The sequence below is a fragment of the Mastigoproctus giganteus genome, chromosome 13 (genome assembly GCF_048544385.1).
Source record: "Mastigoproctus giganteus isolate SK-2022 chromosome 13, ASM4854438v1, whole genome shotgun sequence".
NCBI classification, from domain to species: domain Eukaryota; kingdom Metazoa; phylum Arthropoda; class Arachnida; order Uropygi; family Thelyphonidae; genus Mastigoproctus; species Mastigoproctus giganteus.
In genome coordinates, this window is record NC_143587.1 from 23,100,284 (window position 1) to 23,121,680 (window position 21,397).

The window sequence follows — 21,397 nt, forward strand, 5'->3', positions numbered from 1 at the left end:
CATTTGGAACAAAAGATCCACTTTGAGCGCTTGTACTCGAACGCTGGCATTGGAACGACGATGCTCACCTAACCCGATTCGAGGGAGACAAAGAAGAAGCACCCCTAATTACAATGTAGCTATTGCTTTTGGCGTGTGGACAATCCCACTTTGTAGTTGCAACCTCCATCTGCCCTTAATTTTCTCCACTTATTACGTTTTGGACATTGTTGCTCTGACGTCGCTGATGACATCACAGTGACGTCAGAGCAACCTCCCACTAAAAATTGGGACGAAGCTTGCTTTCCTACGTTCCCCTTAATCCTCCCCCCCCCCCAAAAAAAGTAAATACGATCTCGAGTTTTGTAATTTATTGGAGAAGCCACAATCCGGTCTGCTGGATGCTTTCTGTAATTACAGGGTGGCATCTGGGGGGTATATAAATTATCTTTTAGTTCGGGGAGAGTGTGGCTACACACTTTAAAAGCTTGTCCAATTACGTATTTAATCGCCGGCCCTATTTATCAATGGCGATAAACAATCTGGAGGGTACAGGTACGGTGGAAGAGGAGCCAAGAGAAAATTACGAAATGATCGACCAGAAGATATTTTTTCAAACCCTTCCAGTACCCTTGATAACAGGTCATTGACAAAATTCTTTTTTTTTTTTCTTTTTTGGAAAAAAGAATGAAGCATTTTAAGACCCACACGGATCCCACCTCCCCCCACATTCCTCTGTTCACCGGGGTGCTTTGATCTCTAACAACAAGAACCAAACGATAGAGTAGGAACTACCTATTTGGAGATTACATTGTTCTTTAGGCTTCAATCTCTTCTGCATTTGGGGGTCAAGGTCCCTGCCCACCGGAACAAATAATACGTTATTAGATTAATATTCTCAATTGATGGAAAAGATCGCGGTTCATTTGCTACGAAAATTGGGGGCGGAAATGAGCGCTGGTAGCGCCCCCTATTATCTCCCTTATAATAAACGTTAATCTTCTTTTGAATCGACCTAAGTAGTCCATTTGGATGACCCGCATACCCGATGATTGGTAAAGGTCAAGTATTTTCAATGATAGGGCGTGTAGTTCGTTTTTTAGTTCCATCTATTAGCACCAGATGGAGCGGTAAGAATAAACAGTGACGTCATTGTTTTGATTTCTCTTTTATATAATCCGAAATGTGCTTTTATCGCTATTAGGGAGAGATGGAATCTCTTTTATCAACACCCCCAAAGTGGAATCCGTCCAGGGGATGGCAGGGCAACGATCCTCACCCACCAAATACGATTCTTTCTTCGTTTGAAACACATCATTGTTTGCCCCTGATGTCGATGTCTAATTGTTTTCATTGGTCACGTGGTTTTTACGATGGCCCTCACGTGGGACATTGAGAAGGGGTCCGGCGAGAGGGTCACAGGTGGAAGAAGAAGAAGAAGAAAGATAATGCAGCGTTTCCTGTTGCAGCGTCTTGGATTTTAAGCGGATAAGCGCGATTTATTAAGTTCCGTTTGACGTTTATTTGACTCTTTAGGAGAGGGTGGTCAGAGTGCGGGGGACACCGAGTTACGGCGTACGCTACGTTATGGTAGGAGCTTCTTGATGGGAGGAGGACGTTAAAGCGTTCGGCAACGGCGTTCCGCTCACGGTTTATCGCTAGGTGGAATTGCAGTCGGTGCGTTGTGCCAAAAGATAAACGGCACCGGGAAAAAAGCAGACGACTGTTTGATGAAGATCGGAACGCAAACTATTCGCTAAGAGGAAAGGTAAAAGGGCAACTTACGTGGTAATACGGCTCGGAATGATGGCGACTCCTCTGCGGTTTATCACTCTGACACCAACACAGATTTAGCATGGTGGACGCGCACAATTAATCCCTCGTGGGTCCGGCCCTTAGGGCAGAGGGAGGCTTCCGATCGCTGCTTTGAAGAGTAACTTGGGGGGAGGGGGGAAGCTTCACATCCTACGAAGGATTCATCGCTGCCTCGGAACACGGCGAATGTTTGCACACGGCGGAAAATCTCCGTATTGGCGCCCTTTTCTTGTGATGGCGGAGGGAGGGAAGGGGTGCGTCGATGCAAAAGGGTGATCGGCGGCAATTATCCCCGCTCTCTACGCACTGGGGACGCACACAAGCGGCTCTGCGAACACACCGCCGCTGACCTTGGACCGGCTATCCATATTCGCGGACGTTCTTCGCGAGGAACTGACGATTCGGGCGTTGCACGTGCGAACACCTGATGTCATCTGGCAGTCCGGTGAACACGTGACACGTTCGACAGGTCCGGCGGCACACGGGACGCTCGCTTGAAAGGTTAACGGTGAGCGATTCCATCGGTGCCGAGACACGCAGAAGACAGCCTCCTCCTCTCCTGGGTCTCGGGATGTCCCGGGAGGGAGGGAGGGGGGGAAGAGAACCTCCACGTTCAGCCTCCACTGATCGCGAACGCACGGCGGAAAGCACACTTCCCGTAGCCTCGTGCGTTAACGGGCGCCGGCAAATGAATGAAGACACTTTGCATCCGGCGAAGGAACGCTTTGGTGTGACGGCTCGGCGGTCTGACGGGCTATAAAGAAGAGAGAGAGGGGGGGGGGGGAAGGAAAGAGAGGGCAGGAATCCGAGAGAGAACGAAAGGAGGAGGGAGAGTACTCTACGGTGCGTTCGCCGGCGGGGATGGACGCAGTTGGGACGAGCATTGGCGAGCCAGTTCCGAGCAAGGGCAAAACCAGTTTGGTCGACTCCTCCCCGAAGAACCCCCTAAGCAGTTTCCACGTTCGGCTCGGGATCGCTACCAACAACAAACACCGTGAACTCCCTGCCGCCGCACACAATTCCTCATTCACCCCCGTGTGTCCGCAGACGGGGCCATTGTCACCACAAGGGGTACGCCAGTCCGAGGTGGGGAAGACAGTCTCTGAATCTCCCCCCCCGCCAACAAACCATCCCGGGAAGGAGGGAGGAACGCCAAGCGCTTCTTACGGGCTGTCAGCCGAAGAATTCAATTAAGTCCGGATGTGGTTGTCGATCGGGAAAGGGACGGCGCCGATTGGAAACTGCGTTCCTTCTGCCGGAACTGTGAAAGACGGACCAAATCGAATTATGTCCGTCTGTCTGTCCGCTTGAACCTCATAAATAATCTTTCTACCTCTCATGAGATCTCTCTCTCTCTCTCTCTTCCTGTTTGTAAATAAAGTTAAGTCTCTCTCTCTCTCTCTCTCTCACTCTCTCTCTCTTTCTCTCTCCCCATTTCTCACTCTGTATCTTCTATTTTTTCCCACCTGCATCACTCACTCTGTCTCTCTCTCTCTCTCTCTCTCTCTCAACCGATCCTCACTCTTTATCTACTTTTTATTCTGTCTATTTTCTATCTTTATCTAATCTCCATATTTTTCATTTCTCTTCATCTCTCCATTTTCTGCCTTATTCTATTTCTCCACAAAAATTTCTACTTTATTCTATTTCTCTACCCTTTTTCTATTTCTATTTTCTACCTTATTCTATAATTCTTTCCTACCCTTTGTACACATCATTTTGTATTCTTCCTTTTTTCTGCACCAATACATTTTCACTCTTCGTTATTTCTCTACCTCTGTAATCCCGTTCTCTCCACTTCTCTGCCTTTCTCTTTTTCTCTACCAAAGTTTCTACTTTATTCAATTTCTCTACCCAACTTTTCTGCCCTTTCCTAATTCAACACCGAATTTTCTACCTTAGTGGACAATCATTTTTTTTCCCCAAATCGTGGGGGAAATGGCGTGAGCAATTTTTATGGGTCTTCTTCACAATGTGGCTGAGTTAGTTGGTCTCAGACGAGTGCAGCGTGATTTTCTTTCTTAGGATTTTTATCAGGTTTTTCATCCAGCAAATCGACCACAGAACACAAACAATTTAAAGACAAGGAGCAATATATCCAAGTTGCTGATGCGCCTAAACCCTATAATAACCACCTTCACTCCCCCCCCCCCTTTTTTTCTATAGGGTACTTCTCTACCCTATATTTTTCTACCTCTCACAGAATCTCTAATTCTCTTCTTTTATATTCCCAAATTTCTGCTGTTCTTTCCCCCCATCCCTCTAGTTTCTTTCTTCTCCCCCCCCCACCAAGCCTTTTTCGCGAGACAACATCTGCGTCTCCCCCAAGTGCCCCACAAAATAAAAGAAAGAGGAAATTCTCCACAAAGCATGGTCAGAGCAAACGCACGCGAACCCGAAACGACTGTGAATCGCAGCGAGTAATCTGCGGGCGCAAACACGTCTCGGATTGCGGCCAACAATGAAATCTACAGAACTATTATGATTATTGCCCCCTCTCCCCCCCACGCTAACCCCGTCCCTAACTTGCATACCACAGCCAGACCTTCTGTACAACCTCGGAGCGAGCGCAGTAAGCTGATTGCGCCAATGCGAACACGCGTGTTATCTCTATGGCAACCCTCTCCCTGTTTCTGGGTCTCTACCTTTGTACCGATACCCAACCCCCTCTTCCCCCCTCCTCACTCTCCGCAGTAGCGGCTCGGGACATTACTCAAATAGTATCGGGTCACAGGTGAGACCACGGAAAAAGGCGCACGGGCTGTGCGTGCAAGGTTTATCTTTTGGCAAAATCCACTTCGTACGAGTTGAGAGATTACGACGAACTGAGGGGCGATATGTCGACACACTTGAAACCACTTGGCTTCTTAAACAACCCCTTAAACTTCTTAACAAATTCTCAGGCGTCTGCCAAATCGAATATCGATTAGAAACTCACATCCGTTGTCAGTACAAAAAGAAATTTAAATAAAAAAAATATATAAATCGATATTTGAATTGTCCTAGATTTTAATGAACCCCCCCTCCCCCTTTAGAAACTTTCCTTTTAAGGGAAATCGTCCCTATTTCTTAACAAACCAACGTTCGGCGTCTTCTACTAACCCTAACGCTCTAAGCCTAACGCAACTTTAACACCTACACAGCCATCTTGAATACGATTGAAAATAAGCAGATGACGTCATAAGTTATGCGCATGTCGGGTGAGGATGGGATAGTCAAAACAAAAACGACTCAACTTACCAAGTAGACAAAACGTACGAAGAATGGAAACAGTTGTTGACAAATTCCTGAGATCGCAACGCTGGCACTTGCAGCTGTTACCAACCGACCGGTGTGGGGTGTCTACGGACGCGTACCTCACCGAGGGTCGTTGTTTATCAAGTAGGTCGTACACTTATCTCCTTGATTAAGTCGCTTGGCTTTCTTAAAGCTGATAAGACACTCCAAGGCAATCAAGAACGCAAATACTCAGAGATGTTACACCAGGAACACGCTGGAAGAGCACAGAGAGAGAGAGAGAGAGAAGAAGAGCGTATAAAGTTAGACTCTGACCTCTGTAGTCTTTCACTCCTCATGGGGTTATATCATTCACCTGACCTTTGATATTTAAATGTAATATATTCACCCTTGTCTACTTAAATTCCTTCTTTCTTACTCTTTCGGATGTTTCTCGTGACATAAATAATCTATATCGTTTGGTATCTCTAGCAGTCAAAAGACCCAAAACATTTTGCGGAGTCCTTGGATAAAAACCTTACCACTGCAGTTAATGGTTGCACAAAAAAAAAAGCAGGAAGTGGTGGTTCTTTCTATTAGAAGGAAAGGTGGGACTTTCTTTTTTTCTGCATTGTTACAAAGTTAGGATCGGCTCTGATGCAGAAGACACGCATTAGCTGGGAAAACAAAGGTGGGGGTTCGTATCCAGGTGTATTTATCCACGGTTGTCAGCGTTAAATTTTACCAAAGTGGAAAGATGGATGGTTTCAGTCCTACCGGCTGTTGTACAAATGACAGTGCGAATTAAACGATTGTGTAATTAGGGGCCGGGTGGAAAGCGTTGCACTCTTAGGGCAGGTAACCGTCTGCCTTTGATCATCGATTTTTCTACTCAAAAGCATCTTTAAGTGAGCAACCACTTCTGGATGATTTTGAAATCCCTGGAGCGATTATTTGCAATTCAAGCGAATCTCCTCTTGAGTTTCAACAGAAATTATTGATTCGGAGACTAATTTAATGTAAATTAAAAGAGGGGGCCCTTCGTGACAACATTTTCCCTTAGAGTTATCCATTTTATTTGGTATACTGGGTAACTATAGCAACAGAAAATGCAATGTTATCATCGGTGTGACGTATTTTACTACAGATGAAGACAATTTCATTTTGACAGTAGACAGCATTTTTAGTGCGGTGCGCAATATGGGATTTTCCCCGAGAAGAATTAGGTTGTTTAGAATTTCGAAAACAGGTTGAGGTAACTATAGCAACAGAGCATATAATGTCATCGTGGGTGTGAGATATTGCAATACACGTGATGAAGATAATTTCATTTCGACAGCAGTACAGCATTTTTAGAGCGGTGCGTAACATGGGATTTTCCCCGAGAAGAATTAGGTTTCGAATTTTCGCTTATGCAATTGAAGACCATGAGGTGTCATTTTTCTTTGTTTTCAATTTTTGTCTATGGTCTATTTTTCTCTTTCGCGGGATGAAAACCATATAACTCTCCTCCGGTGGCATTCAATGTCCAATAATTCCAGAATATTGGACAAAAGGCAATAATGGGCACCTTTTAACGTTTTTATTAGTATTTAAAACGATCCACTTTCTTCGTTTATTCCAAACTAATCTTATTCTTTCTTTTTTTCATCTTTCCAGTTTAACAAGACTCAACTTCGTCCATGAAAGAGACTCGACCCATTTAAGCGATAGCGTTTTATCTGTGAGGAAACGCTGCTCTTCATCCACACATGATGCGGAGCAGCTGTTTCCGATTTGCGGTCGCGTAAAGCAAAGTGACAACAACTGAAAGGGAACGCGGCTGTCAACTACCACCAGAACCCCCCCTTTATCACATTATCCCTCATCTGCAGCAGACCTCGACCACATTAACTCAATTATGCAACTCGTCAGATTAAAACAGCGCTTCAAATAAGGATAACCCAAAGAACATTCTTGAATATTGACTTAGAGATCTAACCGCTTCCTGAGATACATGAATGGAATTTTCACCGGTCCCTTCCCTATAAAGATGTCACGGATAGCTTGATTACCATCCCCCCCTACCAAAAAAAAACCAAGGAAGTAATTTAAGATCCCCAACTGTTTTCCACCCCATCATTTTTTTCTCCTCAAGAGTCCATCAACACGGATGGTTGGCGAGATGGATTTGTAATTAAAGGAAGTCGACACCTGGGGGCGTGGTTTGATCAAAGTGAGCGTTGCCAACTCCCCTCTTTTTATAAATAAAACAAGACTACAGTTTCAACCGAAGACTGGTTGAGAATCATTGACTGTACACTTCGAAGAAAGAACTCAGAGATGCGTGGTAATGTCTGTTTGCTAAATTACCCACAGAAGAACCGGGGTTTAAAGTTCTTCTCCCCACACCGAACAAACTCCCTACCCTCAAGGAAATGCGGTACCCTGTGGTTAGGTAAGGACTCACAGTTGTAACTCCTCCCCTTTGCCGGCTACCGACTCCACTTGACCTTGAAGGGTTACGGTCGCATCGCATGATGCTGATCCCGAAGAACCAGAGGTTCTTTCACCCCCTGTCTCATTGGTACCACATCAGCTCGTCAGTAAAGCAGGTAGCTTTTGCTCGATAAACCAGCCGCCTTGTAATCAATCAATGAATTATCCTTTCCCCTAGCGCGTGCATGCGCACTACTAGATGTAACAGCTGCAGACAGGTAGCCAGACGATTAGAGAGATAAACAGAGAGAGAGAATAAATGGCAGTTGGCATAAAACAAAAAAACGTATGCACTTGTCTAAAGGGAAGTAAAACATCCCTTCTGTATCTCTCTCAAAATATTATCTCTTAAGAAAAAGAAATGGCGTTTGCTTGTATAGACATGTCTTGGCATGTACGGGCATGTTTCAGCGTGTATTAGCAGAATTCGTTGAAAATGAAAATTGATCTAGCGCTAACAATCGTTTTCATCACCACGACAATGCGCCAGCTCACAGCACACTTTCTGTAAGACGGATTCTGGAGCAATAGGAAGGTCTTCAACTTGATCGTCTGCCTTATTTTTATCCACTGCGACTTCTTTTTCTTTCCTCAATCGAAAAACTCGATGAAAATAAAAAGATTTTGCAACACTGGTGGCTAAAAATATTGGAAACAGTGTCTGATTTGTATTTGAAAAGAAAAGCTCCGGGTCTAGATAATTCATCAGACACGATAGAAGATGATAAGCAGAGTTAGCTCCTTAGTTTCCCTTTGTGAGAAATTCATCTATGACACTCCAGCCCTTACATAAGGGTGGGGGGGGGGGTTCTGCTAAGGGAAAAATAAACAATTTTAAGACTGCTATTATATTTAGAAAGAAAAAAAATGGTGTATTAGAAAAAGAAGCTTTGTTTTGGACTTGATTGGAGGATAAGTTCTTCACCCTAATCTCCACACGGGCATGATGGAATCTTCCCCCCCTACCCCATCCCAATACCCCCCTCTACGAACAAAGCTTTCTCCTGTGTCCATTTACTTATTCGGAAAAGCCGCTTTAATATTAATAGAATGTTTATCTTTGTACCACACAAAGACATCTGAAGGCAGGCAAATAATACCCTGCAGCAGTCACGTGGACCCATGGGTGGAACGATGTTACCACTTCCGTGCAGAATCTCAGCCAGATTCAGGCGATGTCAGAAGCTGTTAGACAAGCCGGTCCTAAGTTAAGAAGCAAAGAAAAAAAAAAAAAAATGCAACCCATTGTGTTCCGGGTGGTCCTTGGTGGAAGTGGCTTTGCACGTGCTTCTTAAAATCCCTCCCCGCGTAAGAGAAGAGAAGAGAGAAGTGATAGAAGAGATTAGAGCAGTTGGAGAAAAGAAAAAAGACAATGGCTACTCTTAGATGTGCTAAGGTGGATTTGGCGAGGAGTTTTCAAACGCAGTTATCCACCTCAAGGCTTCATTTGTCCTCCGAAACGTATCTTTTAATGATACGACCTTTAACCACCGGACCTATTAAATCCTGTCTTTCAAATGCCTACCTGTCATGCGTCGAGGTGGTTAGATTATGGTTCTTGAACATATCACTTAACAGAAATTTGAACTGGTCGGGCGCACCTCTGATTAGCAGTCGACAATAACACGCGCAGTTCAGTAACCTAACTGGTTCACATTTTCACTGTCACTTGGTCTCAGGAGTAAAAATAGAGAGAAGCCATAAGAAGAAGAAACCTTAGATATGGACCATCTAATTAAATGATGGAAAATAAATAAAATGGGACACCAGGAACTCGGTTTTTCAATAATTACTTTTATCTCATAACATACAGAGAAGACATAAAACGAAGAAGAAGAAACCTTAGATATGGACCATCTAATTAAATGTTAAAGAAATAAATAAAACCTGGAATACCAGAAAACACAAAACTCGTGAAATATTCTCTATTTCATTTTCGGGATGAAAAACTCGAGTTTCCTTAAGAAACTTGGTTTTTCAATGATTACTTTTTATCTCTTATAATAAATTAGGTTGCAATGGTCTGTTTTATCCGATTAACGCTTTTTGATTCACTGTTTATGGCGAGGTGTCCAACTGTTCAACGCGGTATGGTTCCCATCTGCCATTTTGAATCAATATTATGGACATGGACGTAATGTACAACAATCCTTCTTTTTCCCAACTTTGCAACAATGGCTTGTAATCTGATTATTTCCACCACTGGATAAGAATCCATGACGTTCTCGACCACCCGATGAGAAAAATAAAAATTTTTGCTTGAAATCAACTCAATTAGATCCCAAACCTTGTCAAAATTTGACAAAGATCACATCAGCCATTTTGTTATTTACATATGAATGAACATCCCCCCCCCCCCGAGACAGAACTACGCATTAATATCGATAGTATTGTTCAAAGATAAACACAAGAGCTCGATCAATACCACATTACTGATAAGAAGAGAACTCCTTGTGGACACCACTTCGGATGCTGAATTTGCGAAATGCTCTTTTAAATCTTACTCTATCACTAAAGTTGTTACATCAGGAACAGCTAAAGATCAAGCTGTTCAGATCTATAATTGCTGGGTTCGTTCAAGTTTTCTTTTAATAATGGGACTATTCTTGGCCCCAAAGAGCTTTTCTTTGGAGACAGAACAATTTATTAGCTTTTTAACTTTAACTTTTCGCCAAGACTGTACAAGTGTATTTATTTCTTCAAATTCTCGGTATTCTTCAAGCTACCGGAAATTGTGGAAACATAAATCCTTCGTGGCTTAACTTTGGTATGTTCAAGTGATGCCTCTAGGGCGTTTAGATATCCCTGACCATATGGCCATTCCAAAAACAGATGCAACTGCGTAGCTAGATCATTATTACCCTAGTCAGAGAGTGAGTTAGGAGAAATCTTCCCCCCCCCCCCCCTTCATCTCTCAAATCCCCAGTAGCGAAACTTCAACTGAGGGGAAGGTTAAAGATAAAAAACGAAAAAACCTCCCTTGAATACTTTTGTGCATCAAGCGGAGTTCTCATCCTCCTTACCATCAATCATTTTTTTCTTGGAAAAGATTTCAGTTTTCTCAAGGTTTTTTTCTCCCAGTGGACAATAAATTTGTGAGAAAACTTCAACTGTTCTCTTTATAAAAAAAAAAAAAAAGAAGAGGCTAGCCTCTTTTCTCAAATTGTGGATTGGTCAGCATAGAAGTTTCTTGCTTCAGATCTTTTTCAAAAAACGCAATTATGTATTTCGATACAACTGCGTTTGTAATTCCCCGAAATCGAAGACCAGATGAGGTAAGAGGTTAGCCTCTTATTATGGCAAGTAGTAGGGTTTTGGAAGCATCAGCCACTAAGGACATGTTGCTTCGTGTATATTGTCTTAAACTGCGTGTGTTCTGTGGTAGATTTGCTGTTTTCTGGATGAAAAACTCGAGTTTTCAGGAGAAAAACCATGCTAACCCTGCCTGAGACCGACTAACTCGGCCACGTTGTGGAAAATGCCCACAAAAAATTCCTCCCGTCATCGACGGGACTCGAACTCAAGTCTTTTCCACCCGGTGTGGGGTGAAGCCAATCCTACCAGTGTGCTGCCCACTGAGGGGTATCTAAAGGGAGAAACAGAATAATTCATATACATATATCATAGGCAATAAACATTTTTAAAATGTCGTGTAATTGCGCTGAAAATAAAAGGTTCCTCTTAAAAAGGATTTATCTTCAAGTCCGACAAGGTCCCAAAAAGAAAAATTCAAGACTTCATTTAAATTGTGGGTCAAAATACCCATTACATCAACCTTTCATGAGCCGATACTCTCTGTCTCCTTCCCCCTTACATTCCTATACCGGAAGAAAAAAATCGAAAACCACATTCTCAGAAGACCTTTTTTTACCACCATTTTCGACACCAACAATACCCTTTAAACAGGTATGAGCGAAAGAGTCATCTAAAAAAAAGAAAGAAAGAAAGAACAGGTAATTCCCTCCATTTATTTTCACGGAAAGCCACCTTCAGCACATTCCAGGCTTGTTTATGACAAGGTGGCTAATACAATTGTGGTTCGTTCGTTATTTTACAAAATAAAACATCAACATCCTCTCGCGAAAGAGAAAGGGCCGAGTTTTTCCAAAGGAGAACATTCCCTACCAATTAGAATTTAATTAAAACATTGGACTTTAATATAACATTCACTACAACACCAAATTAATTTGTGCTAGTGTGACAACCACATTCACGAGCCCTTATGAATGTTTAAACAAATGCACTGTCATCCCTTCATCGAGGTAACCATGGCAACAGAGCAAGTGATGTCGTTGGATGCGAGGAAAAAGATACTTTTAGACAGATGGAAGCAGGCGGTTTCGTTGTGACAGCAGTGGAATTTAAGGTGCGGTGCGTAACATGGATATTTCCCGAGAAGAATATGAGTTATATTTTGGAATATTATCTATGAGGTGATGTCCAGGATATGGCTGACCCAAACAACCCACACGTTGAACTGAAGCAACTTGTACCAATTAATGATGAATTTTAAAAATATTGTAAAAGGATTTCTAGCTTTTCTTTTTTAAATATTGACGAGCTCCACACTAACCGAAAGATCACGTCAACTAACAGTATTTATCTGATTAAGAGCCTCTTAACCGCTGGCTGAAATGTCATTGTGGGTTCAAGGACTCAAAATAAGTTAAAGCTTGAAAAGTTTAATCATCTGAATAAAGAAAAATGTCTTATTTTGTTAAGATTTCTCAATTAAGATCCATTTTTTTTAGTGGATGAAAATTATTTATTTTTGCTTATCAGACTGTCAAATGTTAATTAAAAGACAGTTTCTAAGTATGCTTTTATCCAAAATAATTAAAAAAAAAAAATGCAAGTTAGAAAGCAAAATACCTTCGACTTAATTTGTCTTCTACTTTCGTTCAAGTACATAATATGCTTGTATGACATCTTTGTCAGAAAAATCCTTATTATCTTTGCCAACAGCGTTGATTAATCGATTGAAATTGTGAAATTGTTTTTAAGAACAAGAAATATTTTTAATGAACACTTACACGTCTTGAGATCATTTTTTTTTTAATGTCCAATGAGCGAGACCGGATACAGAGGTCAATGACCCAAGTCTTTATTCGGAAAATGCTCCCTTTAATGATTTTTTTTTTTTTAGAAGGGCTATAAAACTCAACCATCACTTCGGAAGTTAAAACATTTCCTCTTTTGTTAGGCACCATTAAGTGGTGAATTGGCCGAAGAGAAATGTGGGAATTTGTTCTTTTAATAATTAAAAATCTTAACTACCAGACTTTATTACAAGTTTATCCATAATGCGGTTGATAAACCTGTCCCTGAATCTTACAAGATGTTGACACCCACTTCAGCAAATCACAAAGATGATAATAAACATAAGCAGACTTTTTTTTTCTTGGTTTTCCAGTTACAATTATTTTTCTTTTGTTTTTTAAGATTGTCATTTTATGGGATAATTTCTCTGTTATCTGCTTAATGTTTTCTTTGCTAATAACTTCAAAAATTGAAATTACTTTCAATTTTTGAATTTATTGGCAATTTACGTTAATAGTTCCTCGTATATCCGTTAGGTGTCAGCACTGATTAAAATTATTCAGGGAAATATATATCCAGATTATTAATTATTTTTTTTATACGTGAAATATACAAGAACAGTTTCAAATTAATAACACTAGATGTCGCTTCAACAAATGGTGATATTAATATTTAACATACCTAGCAACTTTGAAAATAAAATAAATAATCAAACCAATAAATAAGAGAAATATATATCACGCAATAATAACAATAATAATATCATGATTTTAAATTAAAATTAAATTAGGTTCAATTAATTTAATTTAAAAATGATTAGTTTCAAATTAAATGAATTCAAATCAAAATTATATTAATTGAAATTCATTTCAAATTTAAATTACGATCTTAGCTCGTAGAAATAAAAGTTAATTTTATTCAGCGCCATCTATCGGAAAATTTTGCTCAGTCTTCAGTATCATGAGATAAATAATTAAGACAATAAATAATAGAAATATATCGCGCAATAATAACAATAATAATATCATGAATTTCAATTACATTAATTTAAATTAAATTAAAAATGATGAGTTTAAATGAAATGATTTCAAAATAAAATTAGATTAATTTGAATTAAAAATGAGTTTAAATTAAATGATTTCAAATTAAGATTAAATCAATTTTAAATTAAAATCACGAGCTTAGTACAAATAACAGTTAGTTTTATTCAGCGCCATCTACCGGAAAATTCATCTCAATGATGGCTCTTCAGTATCATGAGATAAATAATCAAAACAATAAATAATACTATGATTTTAAATTAAAATCATGATCTTAGCTATAGAAATAAAAGTTTATTTTATGCAGCGCGCCATCTACTGGAAAATTTCGCTGACGCCTTCGCTATCACACATAATAAAAATAATTATATCATGATTTAAATTAAAATAATGATCTTAGCTAGTAGAAATTAAAGTTAACTTTATTCAGCGCCATCTACTGCAATACTTCGTCTTCAGTATCATACGATAAATATATTTGAAAAATAAAACTGGAAATGTCAAAATCTTGTTCTAAGTGATAGCATGATTGAGATAAAATCATGCCATTGATAAAAAGTAATTAATTAATCGTTTAAATAATAATATCTCAATGCATTTGTTGTTTTATGCTGTTGGGAAATTAGAAACGTCCAACTCAACAATAATCCCATCTAAACTAGACTCCATTTCTGAGTTCGTTGCTAAGCAACCGTATCTAAGTAAACATGCTCGCTGATTTATCAAACCAAGGTAAATATCGGTTCCAAACAGATTTCCTTGGATCTTGAAAAATAAACGAACGCAAACATTCGGTACACTTTCAAAGGAAATTGCAAATCCTCTCAGATATTACATCGATTTCCACTGGAAGCCATTTTGTTTTTTTTTCAGGGCCAATTTCGTGCATCTCTATTATCTGAAACCGTACATATTGGCAGTCATTAACCTACAACCACGAAGCGGGTAGGGGAAAATATTAGGGTTAGAGAGCGGGGGAGGGGGGTCGATAACGGCTACACGCATCAATCAATCCTGACCAGCTAAGTGTTTTTGGTTCTTTGGTTAATTTTAGCGAAAAAATCCGAAAACGTACAAAAGCGCTTTTGGGCTTTTTCTTTCTCTCTTAAATTCATTTACATGTCTCGAGATGGAGAGCGTTGATTAACGAGAAACCTTAAAAGTTGTGGCTAATTAATTCTCGCTCGAGGTTTGATAAGAAAAAGGCCCCTACGAACGCTTGTTAAAGGTTTAGTGAGGCAAGAAGAGATAGATTGCGGATATAACGCTAGATACATTATGTATACGTGCCAACCCACTCTCAAACCACTGCCTTCTTGCTGTTCAAGATAAATTATCAGATAAAGAATTGATATCTTGCCTTACGCGATTATTTATAGCATTACCCCTTAAAACATGCTCTCCTTTTTTGTTTTACTCGCTTTTTAGATCAATCTAATATTTATTACTTGTTTATAAATTTCTCTGAGCAGTTAGGCTTAAGAACTTTTAATGAATTATGTAAGTTCTGGCCCGCTCGAAAGTAAATTAGCTGGATTAGTCTATTACAAAGTAAAAAAGGGGGGTTTAAGTTGTTTCAATGCCAATAAGACTCATTTAAATTCCATGACTTATGGAACGATCAGTTCAGGAAATGAAGTAACTGTGCGCATTCGTTGTCGTTGTGTGCGCTGGATTGCATTCAGAGTTCAGCGTGGAATGTGAAGGAAGCAAAGCCGTTGTGTTTAACGAGGTACTTAGATTGCAGCGCCGTCTGCTGGATGTTTAGAAACGCTATCGAATATTTGATCTAGTAAGGGAGAAAGGGGGAACGATTCGTCTATATAAATTAACCCCCCACTCTAGCGCTCGTGTTGCGTCACTGTAAGGACTTTATCAGATGCCCCTGGAAGCTCTGACCGGGGCCTAATCTTCGTAATTAATGGGAGTGTACACGTAAGGTTAATGGCAACCCTCTTACGATAAATAGCTCGTTTCAACCCTCTGGAATATTTCGACGTTGGATCTTGCTAATCCGCTACTTCGATAGTTGTATCTGAGTGGCCTCATCCAATTAGATCCATAATGGCTATTTATAAAGCTGAATTCAGTCCTCGTGTAACTTTAGGGCATCTTGGGATCTGTAACATGGTTTCGGTATTTATTGGGTTTCTTTGGCAAATGATTATCCATTCGTTATTATTGGAAAGCAAAACTCTTCTGCATTTCCTCTGGCTTGTGTTATGAGAACAATTGGATTAAATAATACTGTTGAAGCGTGGATGGCTTGAGGATTATACAAACAGATGACGTTGAAGTTGAATCTACGTACACTTTTCAGTAAATACACGCGAAGGAGGTTATTCCAAAGAATAGAAGTCAAAGGGATAAATAAGAGGAAAAGTTGGTTGGAATAGAATTGCTACTCAATGGAGGAAGGTAACCGCTGAACAGAAGTCAAAGAGTAGGTGAAAGAACTGAGAGGGCATTGAGTTGATTGTTGGATTGAAGACTAGTTTTTATTAAGGATTTAAGGAATGTTTTTAAGAACCACGTTTGAATTAACAGTTGACAAATAGATTTTATTAAGGATTTAAGGATTAACTTTTATTAGGATTTTAAGGATTAATTTTTATTAAGATTTTAGGACTTCGCTTTCTTTTAACGATAAAATTTAATTAATGAGCTAATATTTATTAAGGATTTAAGGAATGATTTTAAAGACCAAGTTTGAATTAACAGTTTACAAATCGATTTTAATAAGGATCTCGCTTTCTTTTAAGAAGTTAAGGGTTAAATTTCAGTAAGGATCTGGGGATTGAAAACTAATTTTTATTAAGGGTTTATTAAGGTTTTGAAGTACCAAGAATTTAATTTGAGGATTGCGTTTCTTGGGGGATTGGAGGACAAATTTTTATTAAGGATTTAAGTTGTGGGTTTAATAAGTTTTTTTAAAATTAAGAATAGATGAATCCCTAACGAAACACAAGTCTGTACTTCTGTTGCAGAATAAAACATGTATGCAAATGTAGATGATTAAGAGCAAAATAAGTGTACGAATTATACACCAAAATACTTTGTATTTCGTACACCTTGTTAATTTTGTATTTAACTTGGGCAAGAACCGGTCTTTCTTTTCATGCGTAGGCTGGGAGGAGCTGACCCTCACTACCCGGGAATGCCCAAGTTCACGTGCCAGCAAAAGCCAACACCTAAAGCTGCGCACACCCACATGTGCGCTTGTTTTTACACACTTCATCTACGTCAGCCAGTTGTATTGATTAACCTCGACAGCCAGTCGTTTACCCCCCTCACCCCCCGCCTCAGGGATTCTCCGCTCAGCGAGTACTATAGAAAAAGCGGGAACTTACCTTTCGGATGGCAAAGCGTAATAATTAAAAAGAGAAACACGAAAAGGTCACAATTTCGAGGACACAGAGGTCATAGATGGCCAGATATAGAGATGCATCGCTTGTAAAGCACCAGCTACTCGGGACCTTAGTAGGGAGTAAAATCCTTCCCTCAACGTAATATATCATCTCTCAGGACTCGACTTCCCCAAACCCAAATAAATTCCTTTCTGTAGATGGAACTAGGTACATCGTTAAGGGACCCTACTGTATTCAAACGAGCTAATCTGATAGAAACAGCAGACCCAGATAGGAAGTTCCAACTTATCCAACTCTTCAAACTACCACCAACAACCGAACTGTGACCCTGCAGCAGTCCTGTTTTATCTGCAACCGCACTGAATCAGATAGCCTTCGGATCTTCTGATAGGGGGATGACGTTATCGATCCGAACGTTTGCGAGTAAATGTTTGGCAAACGACCTGCAAATGTACTTCACAGTGTGGAAGCGAGAGAAGGTACAACTCTTGGTGAGATGGAATCAGAAATCCTCAATCAGATTGTCAGTCTCGTTGACAGCATCTGCAACCGAAGTAAGATGTGTTTCTAAGAAATGTTTCTGAAAGGTGGTGCAGGAATAGAAAAGCAGTGAGGAGAGAAAGAGAGTTCGGCGCCTGTATTTAAAAGATAAATCGAAGATAGAGGGCGCTATCTTCAACGTTTCTTTTGTACTGTATTTCTCTTTTTTTATATTTGGGGTTTTCTTTTTTCATTTTTCACAGACATCCAGCACCCATTACATATTTGTTCTATCATACACCCTTTTTACTGCATGTTTTAACACGTGGTATTTTCGATATAAATGTGGAAATCTCAGCGCAGTCCCTTTTTCCCAAAATTGCAGTTCCTTCTGAGCAAGAAGCATTGAGCAGGCTGTTACAGACATTCTCTCAAGTATAACAAAGTGGGCTTGTTATCTGGGAGTCGAAAACGCTGATGGAATTGACATGATGATGATGTTAATACTTAAGACTTTACATCAGATGACTCTGATGATGTTAATACTTAAATATTCTCGAAACGTAAGTTATAAGAAGATGGATTATCTCTTGTGTCTACAAGAATACAGATATGCAAGTCCAGTGGATTTTTCTAAAATATGAAGATATTTAAACGAACAAAGTATTATCTTATATGTTGCCCTCGCAAATGTGCTCGTGCAGTTTTATTCTTTCAATCTTTTCTTAGAACTTCTGAGGGGGTGCGGAGGATGTTTCCCAAAGGCGCTGGAATAATTTTTCCATTTTATCTGCCCCATACAGAGAATGTAGTGGAAGTACAGTTGGTGGAAAAGAGACTGAAGATAAATTCTTGGCAGTTTGGCATCTCACTGCCCACGTAGTCACGAGCTGACCACTAGGCACATATGTCGTGAGTAAGTAAACTCACGCGCAAGCTGACTGCCCAGAGCCCCTGTAATGATAAGAAATCGTGCTGTGGTAATGGTACGTAATTGGCTAGCCTATAAATTAGCTAACGAACAGAAGACTTCTGTCTTTGCTCAAAGTAGCTGCCACTTATCTCTTAAAGTGAGGGGTCCGAGGTGTAAAGTGCGCCATCTGTCGGAAGTTCCATAAATGTAGGTAGCCAAACCTACCAATTCCTATTTCGAAAAAGTGTCAGTTAACTCGCGCTGCCAACTACCGCTGATTGGGGGCGATTGCAGCGCCTCCTATGGAACGCGATTCGAACAACGATCCAGAAAGGTACGCAGCTGTTTGGGGAGAAGATCCTTAAACTGCGAGTGGGGCAGCAGATCAATGAACGCTTTGCACGATCGATAGCCACCGCATCATCATTAGAATGGTTTAACAAAAACTTCATTAACAAAATTGATTGATCGCATTCTAAGCCACGTATCTGTCGACGAATATCATCAGCAGACGACATTGATCTAAATCTCACCGATATATGCGCCATCTGTCGGAATAAATTGGAACTATTGTTTTGAACCGAAGTTTTTGTTTATTTTCTTAACAAATATTCAGACTGAGGGCCCCCGCTCTATCTTGAGCTTTCTTTTTTTTTTTTTTTTTTTCTTAAATATATTTACAGCTCATAGGTTTTATATTTTGAAGCCTTACTGTTCGTTGTATCTTCTCTACTAACCAACGATGCATAGTATTGAAATGCCAAGTGGATTCGTGTAATTGAGGTCAACTGGACGTCACGTGTCTATTTATCTATTGCTTAATCAAAGTTCCGGTGGTCTGAGTAATTAACCGCGTTATTTAATTACAAAAACCGCATGTATAAACTATGCAAGAAATTTGAGAGCGAGAGTTGAGTGCTGTATTGGGAAACTTGTTCCAGTTTTAATGAAGCATGAAAAGCAAATGAGAAGTTTGCTCATCCAGAGGTTCCATGGGTAAAAAAGTTTTTCTCTGGGTATCACATCCTTAGATTTAGTGTGAGTAATCGGGATTTTGAGTTCTCTCAGTTTGTTCCACCCTTTGAATCTTTTTAATCAAGAAGTCCTCGAGAAAATTAACGGTCTGCCAAATCAACCCACTCTCCAGTACTGTGAATTTCCAGACTTTTGTTTGAATATTGGTATTGGTATTTCTCTTGATTCGTCCTCGTACCAAAAAGTCCTCAGCGAAGGAATTTTTCCAGAGGATTGATTAATATATAAGAGATGCTGTTCCTAAAAGAGCAGTGAGTGTGATCAAATGATTTTACAACGATTTCAGTCTGATCTCCGTTTTTGAAAACCCTTGAGAAATAGGTAGGTTGAGTTTAATGGAATCAAAACTTCTCATTATAGGTATGAAGGTAGATCTACAGTCATACGTTTGAATCAGCTATTGTCAAAGATTTATAAATCCTGGAAAGAAAGTAGGGAATTATAAATTTGAGTCTGTTCAGACAATTGAGTCCTCATTCGAGTCTGCTCAGACCATTAATGTGTCTTTTAAGTAATTATTATTAAATGAGCAGATCCGATATTGCCCTTATCGATTTTTTTTTAACTGGCAACGTTGAATCATTAGTTCCATCTCCGTTTGCCTCAGGGTGGCTCTCTTTCAGCCATTTGCTGCCATTTTGATTCCCCTCTTGATGGTTAATCGAAAGTTTGCCGCTTCTGCCGATGATCTGTACCTGCCCGTGGCTGTCACAGGGGTACCATTTTCATGGAACCCCTGTGACATTTAGTTTAAAGCCAAGGCTGTTCAATTAAGAAATGAAATTTCTTAATTGGACAGCCTTGGCTTTAAACTAAATTCTTCGAAAACAAAACATACTCTGTATGCTGACCTTGGACAATCGTATCGGAGTAGAAGCATAAAATTTATTTCTTTTATTTTTGTCTTCCCCGCAATCTAGTTTTCCAGGTTTGATACCTGTTGATGAAATCGTGATTAATGGATATGATCAGGTTCTGAGGCGTTTGTTTTGAATCCAAATTGTTGTTCTGGAATATATTGCTGCAGTAAGGAAGTCTTTATTTGGTGCTTCCTAGAACCTGTTCAGGTTGCGGACAAACTGAATAGCTGAGAACAAAGTGGAGGAGAAATTGTTGAAGTTGAACGTAAGAATAAATTCCATTTACCTTGAGTAGATGGAATCTATCTTTATATTAAGGGAGGCAGCAAAGGAGCTAAGCAAACCCTTAACCATAATTCTGAGAGCATTCTTGTATTCAGGATAGATTCCTAGGGACTGAAGACGTGCGAATCTATCCCCAATTCACAAATGGGGATCAAAGAGTGGCACGATTAATTACAGACCAGTTAGTTTAACTTCTGTTCCGGGTAAAATAATGGAGTCGCTGGTTAAAGATACATTGCAGGATCATCTAGACAAGATTGCAGCAATAAGTCAGACATAGCATGGGTTTGTTAAGGGAAAGTCTTGTCTGACCAATTTAATTGGATACTATGATGTGGTCACAAAGGAACTGAATGCCAAAAATAATTTTGATATCATATACTTGGATTTCAGGAAAGCTTTCTGATGCCGTTGCGCATGGAGGACTACTGTACAAATTGGAGCAGTGTAGTGTTAAGGGCAAGTTGCTACAATGGATGAAAGGGTACTTGAGTGGGAGAAAACAGAGAGTGGTTATCACTGCTCTTCATGGACTAATGTTATTAGTGGAGTTTCCCAGGGTTCAGTGCTGGGCCCATTGTTGTTTTCAATATTTATCAATGATATTGATGAAGGAACATCAGGCTTAATATCTGAGTTCAGAGATGATATAAAGGATGGCAGGGTGGTTAACGACAGTTATTAGGAAAAATTGGGTTGATGGGCTGAGAAATGGCAGCTGAAGTTTAACATTGACCAACGCAAGGTACTGCACATGGGTAGCAGTAACCCTAGAGTAACTTATCAACGGTGTGGTACTAGATTCAGGGTAATGAAAAATGAAAGACCTGGGGGTAATTGTGCAATCAGACATGAAAATCTCTGAGCAGTGCAAACATACTACCAGAA

General features: G+C 40.0%; 1 protein-coding gene across 7 annotated transcripts in view; it reads right to left on the reverse strand.

Moving 5' to 3' along the window:
* The window catches only part of LOC150075865 (tensin-1-like), a 405,993-nt gene that overhangs the window by 350,973 nt on the left and 33,623 nt on the right, over positions 1–21,397 (reverse strand). Inside the window, exon 1 of one of the 7 annotated variants that reach the window (XM_090388060.1) lies at positions 1,765–1,881. The exons of the other annotated variants lie outside the window; for them this stretch is intronic. Coding sequence (XP_090244186.1) covers positions 1,765–1,836 — 72 coding nt within the window. The 5' untranslated portion in view covers positions 1,837–1,881. Of the gene's footprint in view, positions 1–1,764; positions 1,882–21,397 lie in introns of those variants that run through there. 7 annotated transcript variants of the gene reach the window in all.